The 11,043-nt window shown below is 30.5% G+C and overlaps 1 protein-coding gene across 1 annotated transcript; it reads left to right on the forward strand.

The window, feature by feature from the left end:
- Positions 1–30: 30 nt before the first annotated feature.
- Positions 31–1,301, forward strand: LOC123909065. Its single transcript, XM_045959841.1, has 3 exons — positions 31–350; positions 559–691; positions 788–1,301. Exons 1-3 carry the CDS (start codon positions 43–45, stop codon positions 974–976), a joined length of 630 nt encoding a protein of 209 aa, XP_045815797.1. The 5' UTR covers positions 31–42; the 3' UTR covers positions 977–1,301.
- Positions 1,302–11,043: the final 9,742 nt, after the last annotated feature.

Genomic DNA, 11,043 nt, shown 5'->3' on the forward strand with positions numbered 1-11,043 from the left:
ATATATATATATATATATTTGTCATATATTTCTTTATTATAGATGAATCCAGATGAAGAAAATTTCGATGATGACAATGTTGATGATGACATTGATGATATTCCACCACCACCGGGCGTCGGACGCGGAGGACGTAGACGTGCTTTACCCCGTCGCGTTGTTCGGAATCGATACTTGGAGGGTATGCCCAAGTCTCGAACTGTAGATGGTGTGAAAGAGGAGTACGACTCCTACAACGACGATGATGACCACGAGGATGAGGAAATTGCCGAAATTGCACTTCTAGCTCCTCAACATGAATTGTTGGTTGACCGGTATGATAGACTCATCATGCCATATACCGCCACAGAGTAAGTTAATTATTATTAAGAATTTGTGTTTAATAAATTAATTGGATATATATGATTATTATTCTTAACTAATATATATATATATATATATATATATATATATATATATATATATATATATATATATATATATATATATATATATATATATATATATATATATATATATATATATATATATATATTGTTTTAATTCATTTTTGTGCAGTTTGCAACCCCAAAATGCGGCGACGAAGGCAATCAATAATGCATTGAAATCCAAATTCCAAGCTTCATATCTCAACTGGACGGAGGTCAGGGCAGATGAACGTGGATATCAACAATTTTGGAATGGCTTCAGAGTACGTTTTTATTTATAATTACTTTTTTATTCAATCAATTTTGTTACTAAACATATATTTACTAATTTATTAACAATTTTTCTTTATTTTTCGTAGTCGCAAGTAACTTGGCTAAATCACCACACAGCGACTATTGAGGCTATATTCAACAAAAAAGCCACCAAGCGTCTGTCGACCTTACTTTTTGAAGCACGGAAAAAGGTTAAAAAGGATCCTTCAAAACCACCACTCTGGCTCGCTCAGACAAGTTCACTATGTCCCTTATCCATCGACTACGAGGGATAAGCGAGGTTGGTGTGCCGCAATAACATCAAAACCAAGGGGTCTGATTGAAAAAAATGAGATAGATGAACGTGAAGATGAACCATATCAGGAAGATGAGATGTCCAATGTTGATGATGTCATTGCAGTTGAAACTTTTAATCAACTTTGTGTACAAGAAGAAGCCGAAGAAGTACCTTCTGATGGTGATGTTGATGAAGAGGACGTCGAAGCTAATGGTGATGATGAAGGCAGTGATGATGAAGATGTATCAGATTGGGATGACAATTAATTTTATAATATAGTTACTCGCGTTGTAATAATATTAATCGTTGTACTTGAATATTTGTTTTTGGTTGCATTTGTTTATCGTTTAATGATGATGAATTATAAAACAATATATATATATATATATATATATATATATATATATATATATATATATATATATATATATATATATATATATATATATATATATATAGGGAAAACATAATCCATAAAATATTATGATCAAAAGTAGGTAAATCATCAAGAAGTAGATCTAAATCAGAGGTTATATAGAATATAATTTGGAAAGTTAATATAAGAAAGAAGAAATTATAATAAAACATTTTTATTGAATAATTAATACTTACAAATATTTGAAGCAAGTCAAGTATCTTCAGGTTTTGATCTGAAAATTTTGCATGCTTCCTAATACAAATGAAGGATCCTTTTATAGAGTAAGGAATCACTTCGGACTTCAAAACTAATACAATATAATTCATAAATCCTAACAGCTGTAAAGAAACTTAATTATTACAAACGACAAACAGCTGTAAAGAGACATTATTACAACCGACAAAGTAACAGTAAAGGTAATACAATAATTTTGAATAATACAAGCTAAATGGCCGACAAGAAGATTCCTTCACCGAAAGTAATACCTTGATTTGACTGGCCACTGAAGATAATCTTTTCTGATACCTATAATCAAAGATCGGTAATTCCATAACAATCATCTTCATTGATATTATCCGATGTACTGGTAATGCTATCAGTATCTGAGAAGGCAGACACGGCTTCTTGTAATTTGCTCATAAACTGCTGAGGATTAGAAATAGCAGCTAACGATGCTAATAGCCGAGATCTATCTGATAAGAAATTAGCATCTTCCGGAGCAGAACTGGAAGTTTTGCAAAGATCTGGATGCTTTTTAAACCATTCCGCTAATTTTTTCGACGAGATTAATTCTGGGTTAAACTTAGACCACCATTTAACTGAATATCTTTTTACTAATTCTTGAGCAGGAGCAGCAGCCCATAAGGGTTCTGTTCCAAATGTCCAGGATGTAATCCAGGTAATCCCGAAAGTAGCACAAAAACACAGTAATGATTTGTAAGCAGGACACGTGGTAACTTGAGAAAATTCTTCAAATGAATTTTTAGCATAATCTGGGAAAATTTCTAAAATTGGTCCAATGGTTTCAAACCATTTGATAAACCAAATTGGAAACTTTAATGAAATATCTTTATTAAACCATATAAACCAGGTATGGTTAAATGGCTCAATATCTAAAAAATTGTACCAAGCAATCATGTAATCATGGTAAGAGTAATTTTGTGGGATAAAGGTTCTTGAAAAATTTTTTACTTCTGAGGGAGGCTGACCCCAATCAGAAGGAGAAAGGACTTTATTAATTTTAAATTTAGAAAAAATAATTTTTTCTGGATCATTTTTATCAAAATTGTGGGTAAGAGAGATAGATTCAGTATCAATGAGTATGAACTCATAATATCTTCTATTTTTGAGACGGTTTAAATCAGTAGGAAGAAAGAAGAATCCTGATGGTAATGCTTTAGAAACAATCTGTAATAAGGAGGCATCTTGAGAAAGGTATTGGCTTTCTAAAGGAATAATGGGAACATAAGATTTTTTGGTAATGAATGTGGTTTTTGGGGTAGTTGCCGGAGGAGTATAATAGTTTATCTTATTATTTTGAGGTCTAGGACTTCTTAGAGTGGAAGTAAAGGTCAAAGGAGATAATAAAGAAGGTCTAATCCCGGCTGTTAGGGCCGAAGGAGTAATTGGGGTAATAGCCTTAGAAATGTAAGATGAAGAACTGGCTAATGTGGCGTCTTCTTTTTTAGTAACTGGAGGACCATAGGCGTCCCGAGGGTCTGACTTTTTACTCATTTTTTCCCTGTAAAAATTCCCTAGTTAAAAAATCTGGCAGGGAATTCTCAATTCCTTTAATATGCTCAATTTCAAAATCAAAACAGGAGAGTAATGCTTGCCATCTTGCAAAAATATGTTTTGAAACTAAATTTTTAACATCTTTTTGTAAAACACTAGTTGCAGCTTTGCAATCAGTTTTTAATAAAAACTTCTTAGAAAACAAATCATCTTGAAATTTTGTAATACATAAAACAATTGATAAAATTTCTTTTTTAATAGTACTATAATTTAATTGGGCTGGGTTCCAAGCTCCAGAATAATATCTGACAACTTGTTTCTTATCCATACCCGGCAGTATTTGCTTTAAGATTCCTCCAAAACCAAGATCAGAGGCATCAGTTTCCACTATTAATTTGGCTGTAGGATCTGGTATTCCTAAGCAGGGTAATTTCTTAACTATTGTCTTAAGTTGTAATATACTCTGGGTCATTGTATCATCCCAAGGAGGTGGGTTTTTCCTAAGTCTTTTAAACAAAGGAATACATATAGTTCGTAAATTGGGAATAAAGTCTGACACATAGTTGACACATCCTAAAAACCTTTGTAATTGGGTTTTATCCTTTAATTCATTAGGAAATTTACTAATGAATTCTAATGACCTACTAATTGGTGTATACATTCCTTGTGTTATATCAAAGCCTAAAAATCTAATTTTTGACTGGAATATTTTTAATTTTCTTTCAGAAAGTACTAACCCATTCTTTTTTATAATTTGATAAAATAATTCCATATGGTGAAAATGTTGGTTAATTGATTCTGAAAAAACTAATATGTCATCTAAGTATACTATGGTGAAGTCTGAATAGTTATTAAATATGGTGTTCATAATATTTTGAAATTCAGAGGGGGCATTCTTTAATCCTAAAGGCATAACGTTCCATTCATAATGACCAAATGGAACTACAAACGCTGTTTTATATTTATCTTTTTCTTCTAATTGAATTTGATAATATCCTGATTTTAAATCAAATTTTGAGTAAATACTTTTATTATGTAATCTATTTATTAAATCTTTTTTATTAGGTATAGGATACCTAATCCATTTCAATGCTTTGTTTAATGGTTTATAATTTATTACTAATCGAGGACTTCCTCGTTCTAGTTCTGAAGCATTAATCACATAAAACGCTGAGCAACTCCAAGGAGATTTACTTGGTCTAATCAAATCTTTATCTAAATATTCCTGTATTTCTTTTTTACAGTATTCTAAGTGTTGTTGATTCATTTGTATTGGTCGAGCTTTGGTTGGTATATTAATTTCTTTAAAATCTTGTTCATAAGGTAAAGAAACCGTATGTACTTTTCTTTTCCAGAACGCATTGGGTTGTTCCGAACAAAGATCTTTTTTAAATTTTTCTAATACATGACCAATCTTCTCTTTGATAACTGGGGCTTCTAATTGGTCTTCTATTCGCTTAAAATGTATTTCTTTGTTAATAAAATTAATTTGTTTTAATTTCTTATTTATTAAATTAATTCGAGATATAGCTTTTCCTTTGACAGAGTTTAAATCTCTAATTTTTGGTTTATCTAAAAATTCAAAATTAATTTCTCTACTTAAAACTGTAGTAGCTATACCATTTTCATTGACTTTAAAGGGATAAAGTAAGGTTAAGAAGGGTGTTCCTAATATAATTTCTTCTGTAATATTTTTAACTAATAGAAAGGAGGTTATGTAACATATTTTATCTTTGCAAACTTTAGCGTTGGATAATTTGTACGAAACTTGTAATCTGTTACCATTGGCTCCTCGTAACGATTCTTTAGTTTTTTCGTAGAACTGGGTAGGTATTAATCCCTCTTGTATACAGTTTAAATCTGCTCCAGAATCTACTAATGCAGTAAATTCATAAGTCGTATCTTTAATTATTAAATTAATCTTTGTATACCATTTGTGAGAAATCATTTTCTCTATTTTATTAATATAAATTTCTTCTTCTTCGTTCTTACTAGAAGAAGGAAGAGTTCGAAGCCTATTCTGCTCTTGAATAATTAAAGTTCCTTGTAATTCTAGAATTTTAACTTCCAATTCATCATCTCTATTTTTTAATGATTGAATCTCTTTTTTAAGGATTTTAATTTCCTCTTGTAAATCCCTCAGGGTTATAGGATTCTGAGAGGGTTTCTTAAAGAGTTCCATAACATCTTTAAATTCTACCTTATGTAGTTCTTTCTTTTCTATTTCATTATCGTCGATTATATCTTTAATCTGCCTCATAAAAGCTTGTTTACTATCAGATTCTTCCATTTTGTCTAAAATTCCTATTAAGGTATTAGCCTGGTGATTGGTTAAAACATTAATACTTTTAATACAATTATTACAATTACAAAAATCTATACCTAAGCATTCTTCTGATTCTTCTTCACTGGATTCACTACTTTCAATTAAATTGTTAATTTCTTCAACTTCAGATTCACTGGATGAAGATAAATCATCATCTGATAATAGCATTATATTTTCTAAAGTACGAATTAAATTGTTTCTTAATTCTTCTGATATGTTTAAATTACTAATTTGTTGAATTTTTTCTTTAACTTTGCAGTCATTGGCGTAATGACCAAATCGACCACATTTATAACATTTAATGTCTTTGTTTTTGTTATTATTTTTCTGGTGAGAGTTTCTACCTTTCTTTTTTCTTGAATTTTTATAAAACTTTCTATTTTCTTGATAATTTTCTTTTTGGTAATTATCTTTCTTATAATATTTTTTAAGATTTTTCTTTTTATTAAAAGCTTTCTTTTTGCTCTTAGGATTACTAGGAGCTCTTATAGGGGTAGCACCATACTGCTCACAGAACGATCCCATTTCCCTTTTATTATTTGCTTTCTCATTTTTAATTTTATTTTGTATCTTATAATCAGTACAGATTTGTAATCCTGTTTCAACAATATAATTTGATATTTCTCCCATAGTTAATGAGTTAAAAGGTATCTCTCCGTTGTAGTTTTGTCTAATATTGCTTTTAACCTTTTCGGCAAATAACCTAGGTAATCCACTAATAAATCTTTCTTTCCAATAAATGGCCGCTCCATCAGGACGCAGACATAACTTAGAAAGAAACATATCTTTATACCAACGGTAATCTGACATGGTGGGGCAATACAGATTTAATAATTGATCAGACGCTCTTTGCTGTAATTTTAAGGGTTCTCCTATAAAGAACTTAGTTATCGCATATAATAGGGTTGTAACACAAATTTCTTCATTTGTTTCTATTTTAACTGCTGAATCGATTTTTAACTTGTCCTCCTCGCTGAGGATATTATCCCACCAACCTTTTAATTGACCAGTAAATCCCATTACTAGCATATCTTTAGTTTTTCTATCTGAATTCTTTTTAATCTTGAAGGCAGTAGCTGCCATGGTCATATTTTGAATAATATTTAATATATGTTGTTCAGAGGCACCATCTATGTTCCATTCTATAATACAGTCTCCGGAGTAACTATCTCCAATGAAACTATTTCTTTCCTCAAACTGAACATCAGCAAAGGAAGGCCTAGGATAATAATTTCGAGTTTTAGGTCGAGGGGCTTTGTCAAAACGAGAAATAATATTCTCTTCTTCATTTTCAAATGATAGAGTGTTAAGTCTTACTTCCGATGTTGATCCCATATTTAAGATTTTTAATCTATCTACTAATTCATCTAATTTCTGCTCTGGATTAAATCCTAGAGTCAAATCTTTAATTTCTTTATCTGTAGGTATATTATAGTGATAGATTGGCCTAGTAGGGTCAGATACTTTGGTTTCTAGGGTTTCTGGTAAAAATTGTTCAACTCTATCTAGTTGTTGCGCCATGGTGTGTAATATTTGATTAGTGTAATTTAGTTGACTATGAATATTATTTATATCTTTCTTTTGTTCTGTTGGGTTGATTATAGCCTTAAAAGGTGAGGCTTCTATCTCAATATTTTCCTTAGGTGGTGTAATTTTTACAGCTTCTAAAGGTGGATGGATAGATTCCACTATCTCTTTTTTAGAAGTTTTCCATTTAATATTCATTCTTGTTTTGGTGTTTAGGAATAATTTTTTAGCATAAGGGTTTAATGTGTTATTTTCTAAACAATATAATTCAAACCAAGTAAAGAAGTAAATATTAATTTCATGTTGTTCTAAAAATTGATAGAATAATTTGAGATATGAATCTCTCTCTTCTTTTAAAAAGGTATCAAAATACCATCTACGTTTTTCTTTATTATAATCAGCTAAAAAATCTTCTCTAATCCAATCTTTATCAATTTCAAAAGGTTCCTCAGTTTTAATCATTCCTAATACTTGAGATTCAGTAGGCGAAGGAGATCTACTGATTCTCTCTTGGTAAATAGGTTGAGGTATTGTTGGAGCGAAATTAACTCCTGCTAGGTTTAATCTAATTGTAGAATCTACAGAACGTCTAGAGGAAGAAGATCCTATGCTAGGCGACTGATTGTATCTAAACGATTGACTTCTATTCATTCTAATCCTAACGTTTCCATCTTGATCGGTAATAATATCTCTAATAGATCTTGATTCTAGTTTTTCTGGTTGCGTAGTATTTTCTATTATCCATTCTTCGGGAATTTTCTCCTTTAGTTCTGAAATGGTTAATATTTTTGGGGTAATTATACTGGATTTCTTAAGATTAGCTTCTATTATGCACGTTTCATTTCTTGGTGTAGATCATAAAGATTTATAGTTGTAGTTAACATTTGTGACCTTATATGTTATTCTAGTAATAATATCTACATTAGATATTCCTTCTGTAAAATTGTCATTTTGATGTTGAAACGCAGATGACTAAAGATGAACTTGTGACCTCGTCACCTAGACTCATCGAGTAGTTTGGGTAACAATTAAAGTAAACAGGGCCATCATTAAGATTAGATTCTAACATGGCTATAACAGAGTCATGAAAGTCTCTAATTCTAGAATCTCTTAAAATTAGTAATATGGGTGAATTTAATCCTAATTTATGTAAGGGTTTAACCGCTACTTGAACTAATCCTAAGTGAATATATCTGAATCCATTTTTATAATGTTGGTCTAGTAGTTTTTTATCTAATAACGTAAAAGTTTCTTGTTTATTTTTTACATTTCTAGCTTGTTCCAGAGTATGTATAATTTTCTGACTTTTAAAATCGAAGGTACTAATCTTATAAACTTCGTTTAACTTAATCTCTGGCATATTCCAATTAATTAATTTATTTTCCATTTCTTGCACTTCTAATTCTTGATTTTGAAAAGTATCTTGATTTAATGTGGTTTCAGTATTGGAGGAAGTAGGCGGAACTATAGTCCTATTAGATCTGCTACTTCTACCACTAACACTACCACTAACGCTACTCCAAGCTCTATTCAGTAACCGAGACATCTTTAAATTAATTAGACCTTTAAGTTTTTATCTAGTTCGCTTTTAATTAAAACTCTCAAATCTTATCCCACTAATCTTACTGTGTGACTCTCTTCTCCCCCTTATTTTTGTTTGAGTTTCAAAGAAGAATACAACTAGGGCTAAACCAACGGTTTCACCGCCCTATCTGCGGGTCTTACTACCTGGACCACCTAGCTATTCAGCACCTTCTTACAAAACAAGCCAACACTCAGGGTTATGGGTTGAATCAAAAGCAAGATAAGAAAAGAATAGATTTTAAAGAAATAATTTAAAGCTTAAAAGATTGAAAACTTTAAAATCTAATAACTCAAAAGGGTCTCAGAACCGTTTAGGCTCTGATACCAATAAAGCGGAATGGTTTAAAAAGCATCCAGATCTTTGCAAAAGTTCCAGTTCTGCTCCGGAAGATGCTAATTTCTTATCAGATAGATCTCGGCTATTAGCATCGTTAGCTGCTATTTCTAATCCTCAGCAGTTTATGAGCAAATTACAAGAAGCCGTGTCTGCCTTCTCAGATACTGATAGCATTACCAGTACATCGGATAATATCAATGAAGATGATTGTTATGGAATTACCGATCTTTGATTATAGGTATCAGAAAAGATTATCTTCAGTGGCCAGTCAAATCAAGGTATTACTTTCGGTGAAGGAATCTTCTTGTCGGCCATTTAGCTTGTATTATTCAAAATTATTGTATTACCTTTACTGTTACTTTGTCGGTTGTAATAATGTCTCTTTACAGCTGTGAGGTTATATAGAATATAATTTGGAAAGTTAATATAAGAAAGAAGAAATTATATTAGGAACACCCTTCTTAACCTTACTTTATCCCTTTAAAGTCAATGAAAAATATTATGATCAAAAGTAGGTAAATCATCAAGAAGTAGATCTAAATCAGAGGTTATATAGAATATAATTTGGAAAGTTAATATAAGAAAGAAGAAATTATAATAAAACATTTTTATTGAATAATTAATACTTACAAATATTTGAAGCAAGTCAAGTATCTTCAGGTTTTGATCTGAAAATTTTGCATATTAAAGGAATTGAGAATTCCCTGCCAGATTTTTTAACTAGGGACGCCAAATGGAACTACAAACGCTGTTTTATATTTATCTTTTTCTTCTAATTGAATTTGATAATATCCTGATTTTAAATCAAATTTTGAGTAAATACTTTTATTATGTAATCTATTTATTAAATCTTTTTTATTAGGTATAGGATACCTAATCCATTTCAATGCTTTGTTTAATGGTTTATAATTTATTACTAATCGAGGACTTCCTCGTTCTAGTTCTGAAGCATTAATCACATAAAACGCTGAGCAACTCCAAGGAGATTTACTTGGTCTAATCAAACCTTTATCTAAATATTCCTGTATTTCTTTTTTACAGTATTCTAAGTGTTGTTGATTCATTTGTATTGGTCGAGCTTTGGTTGGTATATTAATTTCTTTAAAATCTTGTTCATAAGGTAAAGAAACCGTATGTACTTTTCTTTTCCAGAACGCATTGGGTTGTTCCGAACAAAGATCTTTTTTAAATTTTTCTAATACATGACCAATCTTCTCTTTGATAACTGGGGGTTCTAATTGGTCTTCTATTCGCTTAAAATGTATTTCTTTGTTAATAAAATTAATTTGTTTTAATTTCTTATTTATTAAATTAATTCGAGATATAGCTTTTCCTTTGACAGAGTTTAAATCTCTAATTTTTGGTTTATCTAAAAATTCAAAATTAATTTCTCTACTTAAAACTGTAGTAGCTATACCATTTTCATTGACTTTAAAGGGATAAAGTAAGGTTAAGAAGGGTGTTCCTAATATAATAACCAACGGTTTCACTGCCCTATCTGCGGGTCTTACTACCTGGACCACCTAGCTATTCAGCACCTTCTTACAAAACAAGCCAACACTCAGGGTTATGGGTTGAATCAAAAGCAAGATAAGAAAAGAATAGATTTTAAAGAAATAATTTAAAGCTTAAAAGATTGAAAACTTTAAAATCTAATAACTCAAAAGGGTCTCAGAACCGTTTAGGCTCTGATACCAATAAAGCGGAAGTTAGGGAAAACATAATCCATAAAATATTATGATCAAAAGTAGGTAAATCATCAAGAAGTAGATCTAAATCAGAGGTTATATAGAATATAATTTGGAAAGTTAATATAAGAAAGAAGAAATTATAATAAAACATTTTTATTGAATAATTAATACTTACAAATATTTGAAGCAAGTCAAGTATCTTCAGGTTTTGATCTGAAAATTTTGCATGCTTCCTAATACAAATGAAGGATCCTTTTATAGAGTAAGGAATCACTTCGGACTTCAAAACTAATACAATATAATTCATAAATCCTAACAGCTGTAAAGAAACTTAATTATTACAAACGACAAACAGCTGTAAAGAGACATTATTACAACCGACAAAGTAACAGTAAAGGTAATACAATAATTTTGAATAATACAAGCTAAATGGCCGACAAGAAGATTC

The sequence above is a fragment of the Trifolium pratense genome, linkage group LG2 (assembly GCF_020283565.1).
Source record: "Trifolium pratense cultivar HEN17-A07 linkage group LG2, ARS_RC_1.1, whole genome shotgun sequence".
In the NCBI taxonomy this organism is placed as follows: domain Eukaryota; kingdom Viridiplantae; phylum Streptophyta; class Magnoliopsida; order Fabales; family Fabaceae; genus Trifolium; species Trifolium pratense.

Bases quoted from the DNA above. Each gene is read 5' to 3' on its own strand.
- LOC123909065 (XM_045959841.1), top strand. From the start codon at position 43: ATGAATCCAGATGAAGAAAATTTCGATGATGACAATGTTGATGATGAC. The intron at 351-558 runs GTAAGTTAATTA...ATTTTTGTGCAG, and splicing joins ATGCCATATACCGCCACAGA to TTTGCAACCCCAAAATGCGG. The intron at 692-787 runs GTACGTTTTTAT...TATTTTTCGTAG, and splicing joins AATTTTGGAATGGCTTCAGA to TCGCAAGTAACTTGGCTAAA.